Genomic DNA, 22,393 nt, shown 5'->3' with positions numbered 1-22,393 from the left:
AGTGGTGAATTTATAGCTGTGTTCACTACAGAACAGAATGAACATAATGTATGTGATGTAATGAATATAATATGCCTCCTTGAGCTAGACACTTAGTATAGTTGATTCTCATCATTCCAAGATTCTGTATTTTCAAATTCACCTATTCCCTAAAATTTATTTGTAGAAGCCATTAATCACCCAAGAGTGAATGACAGTTTTATGAATTTTGTTTGCCAGAATAGGTCCTTGTTTCCTAAGTAGAATATAGGGATAAGTGTTTAAGTACCTAAATGAAATGACTGAATATCTGACTGTATTCCAAACACTAGTAAAAGTACATTTTTAAGAGACAGGCTTGTCTTTATCAGTACCTCTTCACTTCTCTAGTAGCTGAACTAATTAGGTTGGGAAGCAGACCAAGTGTAGAATTTAATTCTAAGATCCATCCTTTATATTTCTGTTTCTGTTTTGACATGCATAGTTCTGAATGGAGCCTGTGTTGACATTTAAATGATAAGACGAAAACATTTAATTTGTTTCAGACACTGCATATGCTAAAAACCACTGTGTAGCCGCTGGACTTTTTCTTTTAAAGCTTTTATCTTAGGGATGTTATTTAGCTCAGTCATTATAATTAGAGGCACAGCAGTATTATTCTGAAAAGTACCTGTAATTTGGGTCTTTCTATCCTGTTTCTCATTTCTGTTTGGTGAAGAGACTGTAATTGAAAGGTTTTTAAATTCATATTTAATGATTACACATGACCCATTTTTATCTTTTTCAATAACTTCCTCCAAAATTTCAGTAGGACAATTTTTTTCTCTTTTGAAATATGGATTATTTTTCTCTTATTACATAGGGTCATCTAAGAATGATATTGTCAAAACCTGTCAGGAGAATATTCCAGATGTCCCCATATAACTTCTTGTAGCAGGTGATTTAATGTAGTGCTTACTAATAGTTTAGTGGACAGACAGGGATTTTGAATAATGCTTATAAAATTATATTGTTTATAATGATAAGATCTGTTCAAAGAGTTCCATTCTTTCCAGAAACTTTTCTAAGAAATTCATTTTTTAGATGAATTTTCCAAAATTTCCTTTCTTCCCTTCTCTACAGAGTTGAGAGATAGGCTTGATAGCTACTGGGTTACTGTGAATAGGCCTATTTAAAGAAAGGAATAAAAATAGTTTAAAAGAGCTAGCTTTTAACATGACATATTTAATGTTTCTTAGTTTTACACATTTAAGAAAAATATGACTTGATTAAAATTTTTCAAGATAGTTTGAAATTAACTTTTAAAAATTATTCACCGTGTTATAAAACTTCAAATAAAGTTTGAATATTTGTATTTGTGGACATCAAAGAAATAAATCATCCAAGTACAATTGGACTTATTCAAACTGATGCCTGACATTGACTCATGGGTATTTCCCTCCTCCAGACCAGGCAGCACATGAGTGAGAATACAATCAAATATTTGTCAGAGATAGAAGTAAAGTTTTATTCCTAACTTCAATGTTTTTTAATTTCTTTGTATTTTCTTTTAACTCTTACTTTTATAATCTGTGATGCAAACATTGTTCAAATGCCAAAAAACCCTTTATGTAGCTCTTGTATGTTCTGTGTTTGTAGAAATAAAAGATGTTTGAGTTGCATAAACATACTCAAGTTTTAGAAAATAATCTGTTACTATAGAAATTGTTATTAAATTTGAAAGTGCTTTCAGACATTTTTCACATTAATAAACAATAATGTACTTCTTCAGGAGAAAAGGAATAAATTATCGTAAATGTATACATCCATACACATATATATTCATACATATATGCATGTGTTATATGTATATATAATACAATAAAAGGAGTCTTCCTAACTTGCCTTTTTGGAAACTGTCTACTTCCTCTTCTCCAACCCAACCCCTTTTATTCAAACAGACCAAAGAAGAAAGAGAGATTTCTGAAAAAGTTATATTTTTGCAGCAAGGAAGTTCTCCATTCCTTGAGTCTCAGGTAAAAAACAAACATAAAGAATTTTCCAAAAGGAATTGCTCTTAGATTTCAGTGTCATTAAAACATTTTTAGCTTTTATTTTCCTTTTAAATTTTATCTTGTTTTAAACTAAGGACTTCTTTTTGATTTCTACTCCTAGATGATTATAACTGTAAATTACCATTGACGCTCAATGATTGTATTTTCTGATAGTAATCTTACTGAAACTTTTCACTGCCTGTTTTTAATCTGTAGAGTGGTGCTTATTTAGATGACCTTGACTGATTTTGAAAGTTCTGAACTTGTATTGGTTTTCCCACTAGCCGAGCGTGATTAAGAAAATGCAGAAAGGAGACTCTGCTGGTTCTGTGGCTACTTCTCGTCAAATAATTTTCCAGAAAACTGTCCCATCAACCCTAGAGGTTACTTTTTCAGTTCATTTCTTTTAATCCAGTTCCAACTTGTAGATCAATTTGTAATCGTTTTTCTTAAGGCACACTTTCACTTAGATTCAAGTTCTCAGGCTATGGTAAATATGAAAGTAGAGACTATCCTAGTTTAAAATGTAAAGCAAGGCATTTGTCTGCTCCTGGCTTGACTTCTCTTCCCTCTGTACCCTGGGAGGGTGGTCAGCTTGTAGCCCATCACATTCTATTAGATCTGCCTGAATGCAAAGCTTTCTTGGACCTTGTTGAAAGTAACATTAAAGAAAGTAGAAGAGAAACTACTGAGACATTGACTCCAGTTGTGATTAAGATTGGAATGCTTTGAGTTAAAAAAAAAAAAAAAGATTGAAAGATTGGAACATTGTACAGACCCTAAGGCATATTTATATAAAGATCCCATAGTGCCCCATCAGTGGGAAATATTTCATTACAAGGCCCTGAACCAGAGGTACACTCCAATGTTTGTTGGAAAATTAGCATAATCACAGATTGACTTCCCTATATAATGAAGTACAATTTACAAACATGGAAAATGATATTTATAGAAATTTGTAGAATGTTGTTTGTGAAAACAAGAGTATATGAAGTTTAGCGTGAAAAACTGCCCTTTTGTGTCCACACATGTGAAGCTGAATAACTTGTAGGATGACTTCAGTAATCATGTATAATCTCAAAGTAGAAAATAATTAGTTTACCATGAGATCACATACACTTCTTTGTGATATGTTCCTATTTAAAGAAATCTGAAATTGCGACCCTACCCTGGAGAATGTGTTCGAAGTGAAAGATTAGAGTTAGTAAATTTCACATGCAAAGAGATCACAGCCATTGCAATCCCACTGCAGACCTGAATGTGACTCTTGCCCTGATTTTCTTAAAGGATTCTTATTTTAGAAATGAGAATACCATCAGAATTTCTAATTTAGCTTTTATATTTCATATATAGGGCACAGAGGATTGGGTAATTGTAGACAAAATACCCACTGAATTAGTTGATGGTGATTCGAAAAAGATTGTGACTTACAAGGTGGTGACTGTGAGCAGTAGAACTGGTGACATCCCAGCTGACATGCTAAAACCTAGCACTATTGAAATGCACACCTTTGAAGACTTGGCCCGAGAAATGCAACTGAAAGAAGAAAACAGACAGAAAATCTACACTCTAGGAAAATCCTATGACACGGTCTCGGGAAGAATTGTTACTATGACTGGGAAAACCAAAGAGGGAGAGAAAGTGGCACAGCCCTCTACCCTGGAAGCTCTGCAGAAAATGGAGAGGAGCATGTCAGAGTCGGTGAAGGTCACTCCCATCCTTGCTGAATATGAGGTCCTGGAAGCCCTTGCTGATGAGAAATCCAGGAGAGGACCCGAAGTCCAGACTGCAAAGCGAAAATTGTCAGAATCCCTGGCACCCATCAAGGAAGCAGAGTCTCGACAACAGAGTCCTGAAGAAGATGACCTCAAGAAGGCTCCAAAGCTGGGAGAGGGTGCACCCATCCACCCTCACCCAGAAAGCATGAGACCCAGCAAAGCAGAGCAAGTGCCTGAGAGCGAGGTCCTGAAAGTGGGACTCTTTGGTCCCCGAAGGAAGAACCTGTCTGAATGGAGATATTCCCAGGAGCCGGACTTTACATTTGCTACTGCTCATTACGTCACCGAGTCGTCTGCATCCCGAGTGGTGGTAACCAGTGGCTGTCATTCGGTCACAGTTTAAGATTCCAGCATGACATTATTTGAGGCAGTGCCCTTCCACCCCAAGCCTTCCTGTTTTTCTCGCTGCTTGGCTTTATGTTAAAAGCAGCCAACCCAGCTTTTTGGTTTTTTTCATGTTGGATCAATACTGCAGTACAAAGTTAGCATTAAAACACCTTCTGTTTTATTTTCAGCTGCCCGTTCCCAAGATGTGATAATGCTGCTGTGGCTTGCATTGAAGGGGAAAAAAATGATCTGCTTAAATCCTAATAACTCTCTCTGCTTTAGCACACAAGAGCTCATGGTGCTCCCACCTCGCTATTTTATTTCCCATTCTTTTCTGTTTCCAACCTCCGTATCTGTTGTGGATTCTGTCATTCCTCCTTCCTTTTCCCTGTTCCCACACTGTTGTCTAACAAGCTGCAACTATTGGATGTGCCTGAGTGTTCTCTCTTTCTTGTGCTTGACTCTCTATTTCTTTGTTCTCTCAGACTAAACAGTCTTCTGGGGAAAAGCTCATGGATGGCTCTGAAATCTTCAGTTTATTAGAGTCTGCACGAAAACCAACAGAATTCATAGGAGGGGTGACGTCTACTTCCCAGAGCTGGGTCCAGGTGGCCATTTGCTCCCATCCTCAGCATTTCTGAATGTGCCCATTTGCCTCGCTTTATGCCTTTGCATAAAGCAAAGTGTGTGCTTATGTTTTGCATCCAAGTGGCTTTACCTTCAATGTCTCAAAGGTGTCTTTATGCTTGCGTATCTGTCATGTGCCTTTCATACCATTTCAAGAATGTACTTCACATACATTCAATTTCAAAAGAAATTTTAATGGCGTTTGAGTTTTAAAGCATCTGTCTCATCTCTTGGGTCTAAGAAAGCAGTCGAAACCAGTGTGGATGAGCTAGATACTTCTTTCCCTTTTTTGTTGTTTTCTTACATGTTTTGTTGCATTCTGTTTCTTTTGTGGCTGCTCCAGTGTGGCAGCACAGTTCCAGGGTGTCCAGCAACACACATCAATGCTTCTGGCAGGAGGCATGAGAGCTAATCACTGTTCACGTTCATGAACACTTGATGTTGGCTTTGAGTGGCAGCTTTAGAATTTTTGTTTCTGATTTTCAGTTTGCGGAAAATCACTCTGACCACCCACTCTTTCCATACAGAAAGTGGAAACCAAGACAGAGTCCAGTGAGACAGAGACGGAAACAACCCCACACCACCAGCCCCTTAGCACTGAGAAGGTGGTACAGGAGACCATTTTGGTGGAGGAGAGGCACGTGATGAATGTGCATGCCAGCGGGGATGCTAGGGACAACATAGATGCTGCAGCACAGTCCGCATCCACAGAGGCTCCCAGTGTGAAAGCAAAAGAGGGCTCAGCTCTGACGGAAGGAGCTAAGGAGGAAAGAGGGGAGACCGATAAAGCTGCCCCCGAGCAGGAAGACACAGCCACTGCCTCCCAAAGGCAAGAGGAGGAGCAGGGCGAAGGTGTCCCCATCGCTGAGGCTGCAGAACAAAAGCCTCATTTCGAGGTAATCAGTGGTTAATGTTGCTCTGCATGTGAATGTAAAGTGGATATTTTATATTCCGGAGTTTAGATCAGTCAGTGAGTGGTGGAGCTTAGTTTAATTTTCTACCTTTTCCATGTGTGGTCTGGTTTTCTTCTTATTTCCTCCTTACATGGCAAACTAGGGCTCTCCATGCTGGTTGCCAGCTTTTGGGTCATGTACAAACTTACCTGTTGATTCTTAATAATGTGTAGCTTCAGAAGTGGTTTCTCTCATTGCATTTTTCATAATTGGCAGTGAACCTGAGGAACACATGGTTGGCCAAGATATTAGAACATTTGATTGAGAGATTTTGATCAGTGTAATTATCCAGAAACACCAAAAGCCATGCTCTTCCAAGCTCCAAATGCCAGAACTTTATTCTTTATCCTTTTTTATTGAGATTCAAGATAATTTAGGTGGGCTTTATGTCTTACCACTTATTTCTGCATTCTAAGCTATTAAATAAAAAGCTTACTTACGTGTTTTACTCTGTTAAGATTAATATGAACTTGTGGAGGGGGAACATAAAAACAGTTTATTTGGCCAGGCATGGTGGTGCCTGCCTGCAATCCCATCTATTCACAAGGCAGATATTAGGAGAGTCACAGTTCAAGTACAGACCAGGCAAAATTAGTGAAACCCACCCCCCATGTCCAACCAACAAGCTGGGTGTGGTATAGTCCCAGCTGCAAGAAGGGCACAAGTAGGAGAATAGCAATTAGAGGCCAACCCAGGCAAAAAGCACAGACCCATTTGAAAAATAACTAAAGTTAAAAAAAAAAGGAAAGGCTGGGGGCATGACTCAGGTGGTAGGGCAAGCACGAGGCCCTTAATTCAAATGCCAGTACTACCAAAAAATTATTCGAAAATTCCTCTAAAATGTTTTTGTGGCCTGTAACATTCTGTATTTGAAAAGCTGTGGAATTTGAGGACAGTGACATTTATTTGTTATATACCTCATTCTCCAACTTACCACCCATATAATATGTAAACATTTGTTCCATATTAGCCTGGGCTTATGTCAAGTTTCAAAGTACCAAAGAGGAGAGAAAAAAATCCAAAAATGTTTGTGTAAGCTGTCATAACCACTTGCCTTACTTCCCAATGGCACAGTCATCCACTGTGAAGACGGAAACCCTGAGTTTTGGCAGTGTTTCACCAGGCGGAGTAAAGCTAGAAGTTTCTAGCAAGGAAATGCCAATAGTTCACACAGAAACAAAGACCATCACGTACGAGTCATCACAGGTATGGCAGCCTGTGAACACCAGCATCTGGCACCATATGCTTCCTCCCTTTTATGGTATAGTGTATTACCATAACTATTAACTATTGTAGTTTAACTACAATAGTTAATTCATGAGATGTAGAGGATCCCGTAGCCAGACTGTCTCTATCAAGAAGAGTACAGTTCTTGCAGTTTTATTACTGATCATGGAACAGCAACTAATTTAACCAGGTCTTCCAGTGTCTCAAAACATAAGAAAAGGGTGAAATGCCAAGTTCTATAGCCACAGATAAAGAAAGATATTCACTCAGCTTTTTGAAGTCCCAGTTTTTTAATAACTACCCATCTGACCTTGTGTAGCTCTTGCTCTTGGCAACAGCTCCCATATTCTGATTGCCTGGCACAAGGTATATGGGAGAAAGTCACAGTCCTTGCCTGTGGGGGATGGATTCCAGGACCCCCATAGGTACCAAAATCTGTGGGTGCTCAACTCCCTCATACGAAACAATGTGGCACTTGCTTATATGCACATCTGGTATACTTTAAATCATCTCCAGATTACTTATACTATCTAGCACAATGTGAATGATGTGCAAATAGTTCTTCTACTGTAATTTAGGAAATAATGACAAGGAAAAAAGTCTGCAAGTTCAGACTTTTTTCCCCCCAAATATTCCAGTCCGTAGTTGGTTGAATTCTCAGGTGCAGAAACCCACAGATTTGGAGTTTGTTCATTATAATACTTTATATAACACAGCAAGTTTGTGAAGAGGAAATGTAAACACTAAGTCTGGGATCTGTTCCTGTGCTTGCTTAGGTTGATCCTGGGGCTGATCTGGAGCCAGGCGTGCTGATGAGCGCACAGACAATCACATCTGAAACCACCAGTACCACCACCACCACGCACATCACCAAAGTAAGTGCAGTAGGAGCTCACAGCATTGTCCTTGAGAACTGGAGACTGTGGCATTCAGAACTTCTGACAGATTGGGCTGCCTGTTGGGGAGCATTCCAACGTCTCTGTTTCTGATGCACTTGTTGCCAGATGTGAGTTTCTGTTTAGGAATATTCATTCTGATATCTTGTGTTTAATGCTTACTCCAGTGTTGGGGATGGGGTAGACTTTGCAGAAACAAACAGTTCTAAAGAACTCCACTCTGTCCTCACTTCTGAACTTAAGCATGTTAAATAACTTCCATAGAATGGTTTCAATTTTAGATGAATGAATGATGATGGGACCTAAAACTGTCACTGTTTTCTGCCGTTACTCCCACAGAACAATGATGGCTCTGATGAGTAAATTTACAAAGCTTCTCTTTATTTCCCTCAGACTGTGAAAGGAGGCATTTCAGAGACACGAATTGAGAAGCGAATAGTCATCACCGGAGATGCAGACATTGACCATGATCAGGTAGTATGCGTCAGATGTAAATTCCCTGGAAGAGAAACAAATAAATAGACCCAACACGTTGGCCTTGTGGTTCCCATTGCTGTCCTCTAGTCCAGCATGTTTTCTCAAAACTGTTCTGAATTAACTTTCCAATATATGATTTTTCAGTTCCTTTTGTAATCATTGTACCTCATTTGTAAATTGTGGATATAGATTTAGCTCATAAGTCTACACCTTGCGACTGCTCATGCATGTCCCACCTCCTTTTTGTTTTTGCCCTTCTGTGACTTCCTGGGGATAGGCACTGGCTCAGGCAATTAAAGAGGCCAAAGAGCAGCACCCTGACATGTCAGTGACCAAAGTAGTGGTCCATAAAGAGACAGAGATCACACCAGAAGATGGAGAGGATTGACCAGAGGTAAGAGGCAACGCTGATTCTCCAGGCTTGCATAGGCTGGCATGTGGCATGGGGCACTTCCCTCCCTCCTGTCACCTTCTCCCCTCTCCCCTTTTTTCTCTCACTGGCATTTGTAGGAATGGTTACCAAGAGGATGGAGAATTGGTTTATGGATGCTGGGTTCTTTCAGAGTTGGAAGCTCCACACTTGTGGCTGTTTTGCATCTACTGCCAGTTAGAGAGAAGGGAAAAGCAGAGTATGTTTGCATGGTCTTGCTGCTGTTCTGTCTTAATCCAGGCCTTCTACTCTTTTCATTATCCAAATTTGAAATGTCAAATTTGCTGTCACTTGCCATCTTGCCTGATCAGAACTAAACCAGCTTTGTTCTGTGAGATGCAATTTGTGTATTCCATCTACTAGGGAATTAAATATACCCCTTTCTTCTTTTGATAACATCATCCCTTGGAAACTTGCTCTTCAACTATGTTCGGTTATGGTCTGTTTATGCTTTGGTTTTGGTTTTGGGTTTTTGGGTTTTTTTTTGAAACTTGAGCACTCACTTTCTTTTTGGATGTCTTATATTTTCTGTGTTCCTTGGGACTACTTTCCCCTTGGTGTGAACTATTATGTCCCAGGAGGAGGCAGAATATAACATGTGTTCCTGTTTTCCTCCAGAAAGTGCATGCCTTGCCAGTTGCTCTGTGCCCACTCTCATGAGCAGACCATGCCTCTCTGTGTGTACAGCGTTGCCATGCATACTGACCTGCCATGCAAGAACTCATGGGGCCGTGAGCATCCCTTAGGGGACTTTGAATGCTGGCTCCAATGGTGAAGCTACCTGCACATGTGCTTATAGAATAAGACATTGATGAGACTTAGCAAATAAGTTTGCTAATGGGTTTCAGGAACATTTGGGTTGATGAGTAGCATCTCTTAGAAAAGAAATGCTAAAATCACTTATATTCAAATTAATAATATATTTGGAAGATGGAATACAACGAAAGATTTTCCTCAGTGCGCTTCAGCCACTGGAGTGATACAATTTTTTAAGAGAAGACATATCTTGGACAGTGACTTAGGCTAGAATGTGGTGGTATCTTGTCAAATGAGCATTTTAACCTCCAAGGTACTTATTTGTGACCTTGATCTGAGCAAAAATCTCAGATTTCAAATGAGTAACTCACGAAATCTCTTTTCTACAGGAATAATTTAGCTTGCACATGAATCCAGTCATGCAAACCATTAGGAAAACCAGAGCCTATATGGAGTTCCCTCTTCTAACCCAACTGACTCGTATCTGTCCGTGGAAAATTCCAATCCAGAAGAATTGACCTTGACCATTCATAAAGACCCTGGCAGAGAGATCTTCCCATAATAAAGCAATCCAAATCAGCATCACTAAACTGATATTGCATGAAGCAACAATAAGATTACAAAAGAGCAGCCTTTTAATTTTCACAAATCGTCTCAGTTTTCACCTCTATCTGCACGTTCATAACCGACAATATAAACCTTGATCTCATGTAACACATAAACAGCTCATGCCTTTCCTACTTTATTATTATTAACATCTCAACAAAATTGCAATTTCCTAGGTGACAAATCTTTTGTTTACAGAATATTGAAGAGTATCCTAAAATGTTAGAAGCTGTCTAGGTCTGATGTGTCCCAGATTAGATGTGCCAATAATTGAGTTTATTCAGTAAACAACTTAAATCTTGTACTTGTTTCATCTGGTTTTTATTATTCTTACCCATAAGCAGTAATGACTCTCTGTCCCTCTGGAAATATTTAATGCTTACAATCTTGCTTTGTGTACCTCACTTAATTTGTTATAAGGTAGTACCAATTTAGCACATGAATGTGATTTCTTCCTTGTCGTTCACGTTGATCTGCAGTCAATCCAAAAAGCTTCCCAGAGTCATCTAACAAGCCCCAGCTATGTAAATTGTCACTGTTTTGGGGAGAAACCTGTGTTTTTGTTAGTATATAGTTTATATTTCAAATTTTCACTTCCAGAAAATCTACTGGGCTTCTGTTGCTTTGTGTTCTTTCTTTGTTTTTCCTTTATATTTTTTTTCTGTTTTTCATTGATTCTCCTTCTTTTACTTGAAAAAAAAGTGTTTTATTTCCAAATCTGGTCCATATTTACAATCTAGTTCAGAGCCAAGCCTTAAACTGTACAGAATTTCCACTGTAATTAAAACTATTTAGTGTTTAGTTATAAATAGCCTTCAAAAAGATATATTCTCCATTCACTGTCAACCACATCACAGCCCATGGTGAATGTTACTGCATAGCAAAATAAAAATGGCAAATGCATTGAAAGCTCTCATTTTTCATGTTGAATAATTTCAAAATTGTGCTTAGCCCACAGGTAACATTTGCATAAAGTCAAGGCCTCACTCATATGTATGGTAGAGGTGCCCTTTCTGTGCAGAGTTAAAGAATGGCAGCTAGGCGCGGTGGCTCAAACCTGCAATCCTGGCTACTTGGGAGACCGAGACTAGAAGGACCATGGTTCAAGGCCAGCCCAGGCAAACAGTTAGCAAGACCCAATCTGAACCAATAAAAAGCTAGGCATGGTGACAGGAGATGATTATCCCAGCTATAGAGGAAGTGTAAATGGGAAGATTGTAATCCAAGCCAACCTAGGCATAAATGTGAGACCCTAGCTCAAAAAAGAAAAAAGGACTGGAGTTGTGAATCATGTAATAGAGTGCCTGGCTAGTAAACACAAGGCCCTGAGTTCAAACCCCAGTACCACCAAAAAAAAAAAAAAAAACCCAGCATCTTTAGCATATGGTGTATGGACCCTTGAAGGGATTTGAAATGGTAGCAAAAATTCGCTTGCCTTACAATGGCTTCAGAAAGGGCCTTATAGAATCATTTTCAAAAGTTTCAATTTAAAGAGAATCTGTATTTCTGGGTGCCTTTAATTTTGCAAAGAATCACTTCTTCAGACATCAGCTCCACAACTGAATAAATCAAATGGTGTGAGTGACAAGGGCCTGTTTGGCCTGTTTGAGCCATTCAGTCAATCACAACACACTCCTCTCAAGGCAAAGAGACGACTAAGGCTAAGATATTTCATTACCAGGTGCCAAGATAGGCACTTCCTACCATGTCATGTTTTACCTAACGTGCTGATTTAAAAAAAAAAAAAACTTTTTAGAAAACTGTTAACTTGACCAGGTTTTATTTAGAGAGCCAAATTCCTATAATTTATCTCTGAAGGAGTATTAGCTTGTCCTTAAGCATCACTTTAATTATATGTATGGGCAATCAAATGAATGTTAAAAAAATTAATACTTCATTTGATATGTGAAGTAGTGTCCCAAGGGTCCCTGTACCTGGATCTGCTTAGTCTGTGTCTGTCAAGTTGTGCCCATGTCCTCTGTTTAAACCAGACCTGGTGTTACCATGTTTCTCTGTCCTTAGCCATCAAGAGAACCATTTATTTCCTTCTCTGATGCTCCTCAAATTTCTTCCAGCTTCCACCCCTAGCTCAATGGTATACCCAAAGTCTCTCCCACATATTTAGGTATTTGTGACCACACTGCCTTCTTCCTACCACCAAAACCTGTTTTTTAGTGTTGTATGATAAATTACCACAAAATTAGCAGCTGAAAACACAACATATTTTCTCTCGTGGTTCCAGTGGGTCCAGAGTTTGTGCATGGTTTTGTAAGTTCTTGATATGACTATAGTCAATGTGGTAGGCACTACTGGGGGCTTGACTGGGGAAGACTACATGTCCAGTCACCCTCAGGACAAGGGTGCACTTGCAAGCTCTCCCTAATTGCTGACAAAGTTCACTTCCTTATGGCTGTAGAACTCTTGACAACTTGCTTCTTCAAAGCTAGTTATAAGGAGGAAACTCAAGCATGTGTTAGCTGGCAAAACAGTGTCTTATAGAATATAGCATAATCAAGGGTGTGGTTTTCCATTACTTTTTCCATGTTCTATTGATGAGATGCAAGTGCGGCTCCTGCCCATAGCATCAACAAATTTAAAACTTAGATTTACTGATTAATCAATTACTAGCCAACATTCCCTAATCCAATAGTTTCAAAGCTAGATCTCATTAATGTAAAAAACTGGCTTACAGTTGTTTTAACACTTAGTCTCAGAGTGGTTAGCCATTATACCAATAGTATGAAATGGACCTCAAATATTGCACTTTGAGAAACTGAAGAATTCCTCTTCAGATAACTATCTGCTTCACAAAAGAAACTGTGCTTCTCAGTTTGCTCTATGACTTAGCTCCAGGGTAGTGTGAAAACAAGAATTTGCAGTTCTCTTGAATGAGCAGAAAAACAAACGTAAGGACAGTATGGCCCAGCCTATTGATGCTAATGACACAGGATCTCCAGGAACATCATTTGTGGTGTTACCAAACCTTAAAAGCATCTACATATTTTCTCTGGACTCATTGAGTGAATTGCTTCTTTCTGATATAATGCTGCCTGCTTTCCTTCTGGTGGAGCTGAGCCTGGGTATAAGTATATGTGGGAACATCCTGCTTTCCCCTTAGTACTGGGGTGAATAGACAGAACTACAGTGCTGAGACATCCACAGCCATGATGAGAGAAATGAGGGCCACAGTAATGATGTGGGGATTGCCTGACATTTCCCTTTCCTAGGAGAGTTGCTCATTCCCTTCTCATCTGTATTCCTTTCAAACTTCACAGAGCTGCCATGTCCCGTTCACTTAGGCTCAGAGTGTTAAATCATGCACCTTGTAGGACTGCCCAACCCATTTTCACTATAATCCATTTCCTTCATTATATTATCTTCCTGCCATATCTATTCCTCTATTATTTAAGTCAGTGTCAACCTTAGCTATTTTTTTTTAAATCGGCTGTCTAGAACTTCAAAATCATTTCTAACTTACCAACCAGAGCTATCACACCTTCCATTAAATGCTTTCTCACTACATTAACCCCTGTAAGAAGTGTCTGCCTGGACTGCCATGGAGGTGGCCTTGTATTTTAATGATCATTTACTCATGAGGTAAGACTGAATTGTTCCATTTTTTTAAGAATAAATTTTCTGTGGCAAGCCATTGGTGCATGTAAACTTGTCTACTCGGAAATGACCTGTGTGTGCGCACACCCCTGAGCACATGCTCTACTCCAGAAATGGGCAGCAGAAAGACCAGCACTAGTGGGCTGTGATGTGCCCTACTCCAGCTGTCACTCCATTGCTGCCTTCCCCAGAACACCTTCTACCGGCATTTAATATTGCAAAATTTCAGGGACACCGTAATAGTCACTGTGGCAGGATGCCTGAGAGAAACAGTTTAAGAGAGGAAAGATTTATTTCATCTCAGCATTTCAAAGGTTTCAATCCATTTTCTAGTAGAACGTGATCTGTCTGATTCTTTGAATGGACCACTTCTGGATGTAATTAGTCTCAGATGGCCCAGCTCTAGGTGCAGAACCTGCCTTTTAGAGTAGTGCAAGGGCTGGCTGAGTGTCTCAAGTGGTACGCACCTGCCTAGACAGCATGAGACCCTTAGTTCAAACCCTGTTGCTGCCCCCCCCAAAAAAGAGTGGTGCACAATGTTTGCATGACTGAATGAACATATTGATAGAGGTTCATTTGCTAAGATAAATTTGAAACATCAATTTTTTTCTGAATTTTCTCTGAAGCCCAGAAATGTTTTTGAAGCTAGTGAAATGGAAACACTTTCTATTTTAGATTCCTCATCAGCTACATGAGCGTAATCACCCAGTCACTCACTAACAGGGAAGTGCTCTCCAGCATGTGGTTTCTTTCTAAAGATCTGTCACTAGAAGTGGCACATTGGTGTTCCCTGATTTTATGGAACCATTACATACCTGCTGGTCAGCCTGAGTCACTTGACCTCAAGTTTGGGTCTCATTATCATTGTGCTTGAAATCCCATGTGTATTTGACAGTGGTCTCAGAAGCTGGCATTGCCCTATGAAAGACAGCCAAATTGTGAGTTTTAGTAAGTGCACCATTTGCAGAGGTCTTAATCACTCAAAACCGCTCAGTGATGTCAGTCCTTTCAGTCTGGGCATGGTGGAGAGGAAAAAGTAGTACAGGCTGGAAACCTCACAGTTACCTGTGATGCCATTAATTCCTTCATGGTGTGAAAGGCCTTTCACATCTGACCATTCCTTTCCATCCTTCTTTAAACCCTCATCATACCTCACTTGGGTTATTGCATTAGCTGCTCATTGGTTTCTAAATTCTACTCATCCACCACCATGTCACCTCTTAATCCTGTAGGCTGCTCAGCTTCATGATCAGTCTTAAAAGCACATCATGGTACAGGCAAAAAGTCTTCAGTGGTATCTCCTCAGGCAATTCCCTAAAGTTTAATTGTAAACTTTTACCATGCTATCTCCCAACTTTCTGTTTTTCCCTCTACATTCCACAATGCCACCTTTCTTCCCACTAGCATGACATACTCCAGTGTTTATAGCAGCATTATTCACAATAGCCAAACGTCTATCAACAGGTGGGTAAATTGTGATATACACATACACAGTGGAATATTGGACCATAAAATTAATGGTGTTCTAATACATGTTATAACATGGATAACTCTGGAAGAGATTATGCTAAGTGGTATAAAACAGGCATCAAAGGAAAAATACAATATGGTTCTACTGGCATAATGGACCTAGAGCAGTCTACTTCATAGAGATGGAGAGTAGAACTGTGGTTGCCAGGAACAGAAGGAGGAAGGAAAGGACAGCTGTTATTTAATGACCACTGAGCCTCTCTGAATGATAACAAGATTTCAGAAATAGATTGGAGTGGTGAGTTAAACAACATTGTGAATGTATTTAATGCTATTGAAATATACGCCTAGGATGGTTAAAATAGAAATCCTTGGAATAATAAGAAAAAAACTACATTGGGCTTCCCAATAAACCTCTCCAAAGTCCCTACTTGGAAATAAAAGTTGACCAGCCTCACTACATGCTCATTGGTTTCAAACCAATGAGTTTCGAGTTTCCTGCTCTTTACCATGAACAGACATCTGAGAAAAAAAGCTTTACTCTAGAAGATACAATGAAGAAATTAAAACAGATCATGCCAGGGAAAGAAGCAGAAGCTCAACAATAGCCTCAGATCAGAGTATATGCCGTGCAGGAAAGATCAGATTAATATGGAGGAGAATTCAAAGAACAAATAAGTGCTTTCTCAAATTGAAACATAATAGCAGAAATGAAAAATTCAGTAGAACAAGAATTTGAGAAAATCTCCTGAAAATGGAGCATAAAATGAAAAAGATAGAAAAAATGTGAGAAAAGACAAAGCAAACTTTAACTTTTATAGATGGAGCATCATCCAAACAGCTGGAGTTTTAGGGAGTAAGAAAATCATAATTCGTGGAAATTTCCCAATTTTGGAGTTATTTCCAAGTGACCATAGAGGGGACCTCATCCTGATACTGCTAGCTGTTTGCTTGTTGTCTAAATGATATATGGTTATATATCATAAGCAAAGTGGTGATTAACACAAAAATCAGGATGGCGGTTAGAAAAAAGGGGAAGGGAGGACTATCATTGGGAGGATCCCTGGGGAAGTCTGAGATGGTAGGCAAACCAGTGTATTTCTATAATCTCTGTCCATGCATTTTACACTCTCCTGCGTGTGACTTCAAAAAGCCCTCTCCATATTTTTCTTTGATGAGAAGAAATACATAGTTGATTAAAGAAGCTTGAACTAGGAAGCAGTCTGGTGCTGGAGTGAAAGCAGCACTAACCAGATTTGGGATCTGAGTCTCAATTCACTAATTTTTAAAATGAAGTTGGATACCTGATCTTTAAGTGACCTTTGAGCTCTGGGTTCTGTGATGCCAGCTAAACTATAACCAAGAACAGTAACGTAGGAAGGAGGCCCATTCTCTTCCCTCATAAAAACGAGAGGAGTCAAGCTCAAAAGACCCTGTAGGATCATGGAGCTCAAGCTGCTCATAAGGGCAGTGCTTGAAATTGCCTTCATCCCTTAGGAAGATTAAGCTAAAATCCGAATATGGAATGGAAGTAGGTTTCTTTCTTTTTTGGTGGGACCGGTGTTTGAACTCAGGGCTTCGTGCTTGCAAAGCAGGAGCTCTGTTGCTTGAGTCACACCATTTTGCTCTTGTTATTTTTTTGGAGATGGTGTCTTACAAACTGTTTGCTTGGGCTGACCAACCACAATCCTCCCAATGTCAGCTTCCCAAGTAGCTAGGGTTACAGGTGTGAAACACCAGTGCCCAGAAGAAGTAGGTCTCTAAATCACACACACACACACACACACACACACCCCTTCACACATGCATGCACAACACACACAAAATAACCCCTCAACTTTGTTGTGGTGGTTTGTTGTGGGAAAAATTTTGTGATAGTTCTAGGGTTTAAACTGTACTCACATTTGCTAAGCAAATCCTCTACACTTGAGCCAGTCTTTTTTGCTTTTTAGTTTGCTTTTTAGTTTTTCAGATAGGGTCTTACACTTTCACCCCACATTGGCCTCCAATCATGATTTTTATTTCTGTGCCCTGAGCAGTTGGGATTACCACCACACCCAGCCTGGAGTGTCTTTGAGATGTAATTTGTAAGAGATTGGACAGGTTCTTATATTGCAACTGTAAGGAACAGTTTATCTGCCAAGATTCTATGTGGATTTCTACCATAACCCATACATTGGAGAGGAATCAGAATATTTGTCAGCTGAATTTCAGACTTACTCCTCATAGAATAATACTGAAATCTAAATGATCCCTGAAGACAAACAATGACAAAGAAATGCACGTGCTAATGCAGTATACATTTCCAACAATCAAATCAGCTAACACAATTTTAATTCTAAACTTTGGTAAGGATGCAAAACAGAATCTACTGGAACAGAGAGCTGATGAGAGTGAGTAAAAGTTGGCAACTTGTCTGGAGTAGGATTGATACAGAAATCTCATTGTGGAAGTTTTCACCTAGCAAATCTACCTCTGGGAGGACCTGTTCCTAAAGAAGATACAGACCAGAATTTAATGTACAAGAATGACTGGCTCAGTGTGGCTAAAGCCCAAAAGTGTAAATAGTCTAAATATTCAGCAAAGTGGGAGATCTATAAATTATATTTACCTACGGTAGGAAACTGTGCAACCACCAAAAATTATAGAATGCTAACCAAAGAGAGGAAAAATCCTAGTAATATGTAAGTGAAGTCATAGTAACACATTAAGATAAGAAATAATCTTATCCAGGCATGCTGCTCATACCTGTAATCCTAACAACTCATGTAGTAGAGATCTGAAGGATCATGGTTCCAGACCAGCCAGGCAGAAAGTTCACAAGACTCCATCTCAGTCATTCCATCACTCCATCTCCATTCCAGCTAACTGAGAAACATAAATGGGAAGGTCACAGATCAGGCCAGCCCAGGCATAAAAGCAAGGCCCTATTCAAAAATAATTAAAGTTAAAAGGTCTGGGCTCAAATGTTAAGAGTGCCTGCCTAGCAAACACAATGTCCTGAGTTCAAACTCCAGTACTGCAATAATAACAAGAGCAATAATAGTGGTAATAATAATGTGTTTGTATGTTATGATGATAATTAGGTAGAAATGTCTATGTGTGCAGAGAATGCCTGGCAGGCTTCCAAAATGGTAGGGATGATTTTCTGTCTCAGAGAGGAGACCATAGAGTAAGGCTTTTCTTCTTTGTGCTGAGCCAGTTTTCCAAAGTTTCTATCACTGTCATTTTAATTTTTTTTTAAAAGCAGCTTAAGAAATAATACCAATAATTTTATCTAAGAACTAAGATAAAATTCTAATTTTATCTAAGAATACTGGAGAGTGAGAGATACACAAATGAGAAGGAATTTGGAAAACTAACTTTTTCCTGGAACTTCAAAGCCACCATTACCACCGCCAAATGTTCCAAATGCCTTTGTTAAATACTGACTTCCTTAGTCACCTTCTAATTAGAATGGTGATAGATGAGCTTCTATTATAGATAATGAGGTTATTTATAGTAACACTTGATGGTGGATCTTTACAGATGAATAAGTTTCTCCTTGGATACACACGAGCAGTGTAGGCCTTGCACTTGCTTTTTAAGGGTGTTATTTAGTGTACTGTAAAAGTAATTTTAAGTCTCATTACAGAACAGTTCAAAGATAAGTTTCTCTGGACTCACTTAACTTTTATTTTCCTGTATATAAAGCTGTCTACCATTAGCCCTATCTCTGTTTACCCAAGCTTGGTCAAGAAAGATAAATAAGTAGACTCCAAAGTCAGCAGTCTTGTACCTACCACTTTCCAGCATTATCATTTTAAGCCAGTTGCCTAAACGTTACACCTCTGTTTACTTGCAGTTAAAAAGGGAAACATAGCCAACTACAAATGGTTATAAGGGTGGCCCACACCTATAATCCCAGCTACTCAGGAAGCTGAGATAGAAGGATGTCAGTTCAAGTGCAGCACCCGGAAAGTCAGTGTAAGACCCTATCTGAAAAGCAAACTAAAAAGCCTGAAGGCATGGCTAAAGTAGTGAGCATGAGGCACTGATTTCAGACTCAAGGAAGGAATAGAGAGGAGGAGAAGGGTGAGACGAGGAAGGGAGGGAGGAAGGGAGGCAAGGGAAAGGAAGAACTCTGGCTATACGAGAAAAGCATGTGACCAAATAGGAAGTTCTTTGTAAAATGTCAGTCTGATGTACTGACTTATTTTTCCCCTTCTTCTTTCTTCTTTTCAACTCTGCATCACTTACTCTTTATATGAGAATCCAAATGTTTATCTCAGGGATAACTAATTGATCTGAGAAAAAAATAGCCTTAGGTTTGGAGGAATTCCATTCAGACATTGAAAAATCTGAAGATAGGATCCTCCCCTGTATGAGAGTCAATTTTCACTTTCTAGAGAAATAAGAAAGAAACTTATAATTACCCTTATGTAGGTGGCTTATGCTTTTCTATGATGAGAATTTAATGTTGTCAATGCAATGTGAATCTGATGTGATTAGAACCAGGCTAGCAATATTAAGCATGCAGCCAGTGTGCATTGAATCCAAGCCATAAGTGTGCACGCTCCTGTGATTACATGCTTGCTGGATAAGGTGGGTATCTAAACAGACATGCTCTATTGTGGGTTAGATATGCTTTTTGTGCACACGTTCATATTTGCACAAGGTTCCTACAAATCTTGTGTGACAGCAGAAAGTCAATAACTGATAGTGTTCTGAAATTCCCAGGACATTTATGTGCTGACCTGACTCCTGCACTTACCTTTTCTGTAGATGCTTAGACCATGGACAAGGGAAATTCACAGGCTAATAGGTGCTTCATCATCCAGAAAAAACAGCTTTAAGCCTAACTGTATTTGATAAGCACCTGAGGGTTTGTTAAACAATTCTGAAACCTGTTCTTCACTCCAGAGATTCTGAGCTCATTGGTGTGGAGGGGGAGCCCAGGCATTACTTTTTTTTAATTCCACTTGTCAGTGTCATGTAGAAAATTACTGTACTGGTGAAGTGCTTCTCAAACCTGAGTGTGCATCAAAATCATCTAGAAGCCTTGTTATAATCCTGGGTCCTACCCCTAGAATCCCTGATTCAGTAGGTCTGGGGCAAGGCCTGAAAAATGAGTGCTTCAAGCAAGTTCTCAAGTGGCACTGGTGCCACGGGAGCACAATTTGAAAACTGCTGGTCTAGTGTTAAGAGCCCTGACTCAGGACTGAGAAGAGCTTGGCTACTTGACCTACTGTGATTTAGTTTCATCTTCTCCAAAAAGAAATTAACTCATCCACATCCACTTTGATATGGAGACTTATTGAGACAATATTCTGAAAGTCTCCAGGAAGGTTTCGAGTGCAGTGCAAGTCAAAGGTAATCCTGTTATCTCCCCACACATTGGGAGTCCAGGAGATGAAATGGGGTGAGTCCTAGGACCTTTACAAGAACTAGGATGATAAAATGACGAAAGCAACAATTGCAACACCATTGGTTGGGATGGCTTGTCATGGTTCCTATAAAAGAAGTTGTAACGTCACAGGAACAGCAGGCACATCGCCTTATAAATGACCAAAGTGGCCAAAAGTAATACGTTTCTGAGGAGGTACCAATAGTCATCAAAAATATTGCAATTATGCCCCAAAAGTGCTATACCATTTATTATAGTCATCCATAAAAAAGGCCTTCAAAAGCCCTAGAAAAACACTGCAGAAGAACCAATCGTGGCTATTCATAAATGTTCATAAAGAGGTATGTAGGTAGACAAAAGATCAATACACGATACAGCATAATAAGAGATGAGATACTAGTGAGCAAACACCGGAGCCCAGACGAAGAAGAGCGTCTTGTGGTCTGTTTTGTATTACGTAGCAGAACACCTGAGACGGGGCACAAGTTTATTTGGCTTGTGGCTCTACACACCGGGAAGTCCAACAGCATCATTTTCCAAGGACCTTTGCAATGCGTCTTCTTATGGTGGGAGGCAGAAGAGCAAGAGAGAGCACGTGAAAGAGAAGATGGGACTGAATTTCTTCCTTTTATCAGGGACCCAGCCCTGCAATACAGCCATTATATCCCTAAGTGCATAGCCCTTATGTGTTTTGGAGGGGACATTCTAGAAAGTTTGGAGATAGCCTAGGTTGCTTACCAAGCAGTAGTTTCCAAGTTTTGACTTTCTAGATTTACGTGATATCAGTGGCAATGTTTTCGTGTTAAGACCATTTGAAAATAGAAGAGTGGTTTCAAGTACAAGAGAAAAATAAATAGAACTCTGAAAAGCTGGAACTAAGAATTAAGTTGAAGTTCTTTGTATTAAAAACTCTCCATCACTAGAAATTCTTGGGATAGTCTTGATTAGTTACACCAAGTTTTTCACCTGTGAGTTATCAATGTCTAAAGGATGAGAGTATTATGAGATAGACTGAATGCCAATAGCATGAGTCAGTTCTTCTGTGATGATTCGCCACCCCGTTCAGGACCTTTCCACACAAGAGGGTCTTCGTGTAAGATCTCTTCTCACTCCACAGTGTCGTGGATGCAGAAGGCGAGGGAAATGGGTGTGGATAAGTACTGACCTCAGCAAAGAGCTTGAAAGTAACTTTGCGGAATCAATTCTAGCTGATAGACTGTGAGTCGTGTGACTTTCTCATTAATGTGGAATATAAAATGCAGTTCATGGGCAAACATGAGGCATTTTAACTCCTCACTTTCAAGTTTTTGATATGAAGCTATAGAACTTGTATGAAGGTGAAGGGAAGATTCCTGCCAAAAGAGGTACCTGCCTCATCCCAGAGGAGCTGGCCAACCTTGGCCATCGCTTTTGAAGTGGGAGAGATTAACCTTAACCTTGAAGAACCTGACATCTGAGGTGGGAGGGGCAGGAGCAAGCCTGTCCCCTCTATATAGGAATCATTTTCCTGGCCACTTCTAGTTACTTCTGGGACAGGGACAATTTTCCACCAATCAGTGTCAGAGGCTGGCAGGGAGTGGATGAAAGTGGGCACATTGGGGTGGGGACAGGAGACCAGGAAGCACAGTCAAGTAAGTTCTCTGGCAAGAATTGCTGGAACAGAGTGAGCCCAGCCCCAGGTGAGTCACAGGTGAGAGCACCTCAGAGCGTGACAAGGGGTCACATGCTGTGCATCACGGTGGAGTCTCTGTGAAGTGGTCTGCCACAGACACGTACAACGGAAGAAGACTGAAGTCAAGCTTGACTGGAAAAGTCCAGGAGCTCACCAAGAACTTG

At 39.8% G+C, this 22,393-nt stretch overlaps 2 protein-coding genes across 33 annotated transcripts in view; both read left to right on the top strand.

Moving 5' to 3' along the window:
* The window catches only part of Epb41l3 (erythrocyte membrane protein band 4.1 like 3), a 237,730-nt gene that overhangs the window by 198,918 nt on the left and 16,419 nt on the right, over nucleotides 1–22,393 (top strand). For 15 of the 32 annotated variants that reach the window (XM_074070272.1, XM_074070269.1, XM_074070268.1 and 12 more), the window contains 8 exons: nucleotides 1,920–1,994; nucleotides 4,603–4,725; nucleotides 5,272–5,640; nucleotides 6,772–6,903; nucleotides 7,701–7,799; nucleotides 8,214–8,294; nucleotides 8,575–8,691; nucleotides 9,873–10,998. In XM_074070272.1, the coding sequence (XP_073926373.1) occupies nucleotides 1,920–1,994; nucleotides 4,603–4,725; nucleotides 5,272–5,640; nucleotides 6,772–6,903; nucleotides 7,701–7,799; nucleotides 8,214–8,294; nucleotides 8,575–8,685 (990 nt within the window). In that variant the 3' untranslated portion in view covers nucleotides 8,686–8,691; nucleotides 9,873–10,998. Of the gene's footprint in view, nucleotides 1–1,919; nucleotides 1,995–2,296; nucleotides 2,423–4,602; nucleotides 4,726–5,271; nucleotides 5,641–6,771; nucleotides 6,904–7,700; nucleotides 7,800–8,213; nucleotides 8,295–8,574; nucleotides 8,692–9,872; nucleotides 10,999–22,393 lie in introns of those variants that run through there. The other 17 variants (XM_074070280.1, XM_074070276.1, XM_074070279.1 and 14 more) reach the window with 5 other exon arrangements.
* Nucleotides 3,477–4,702, top strand: LOC141422516 (uncharacterized). The gene has a single exon (XM_074070305.1). The coding sequence runs from the start codon at nucleotides 3,489–3,491 to the stop codon at nucleotides 4,131–4,133; it is 645 nt and encodes a 214-aa protein (XP_073926406.1). The 5' UTR covers nucleotides 3,477–3,488; the 3' UTR covers nucleotides 4,134–4,702.

Source organism: Castor canadensis, chromosome 4 (genome assembly GCF_047511655.1).
Source record: "Castor canadensis chromosome 4, mCasCan1.hap1v2, whole genome shotgun sequence".
NCBI classification, from domain to species: domain Eukaryota; kingdom Metazoa; phylum Chordata; class Mammalia; order Rodentia; family Castoridae; genus Castor; species Castor canadensis.
This window is presented reverse-complemented; position numbering and strand designations above follow the sequence as displayed.

Coding starts and splice junctions, on each gene's coding strand:
- LOC141422516 (XM_074070305.1), top strand. CDS start 3,489: ATGCTAAAACCTAGCACTATTGAAATGCACACCTTTGAAGACTTGGCC.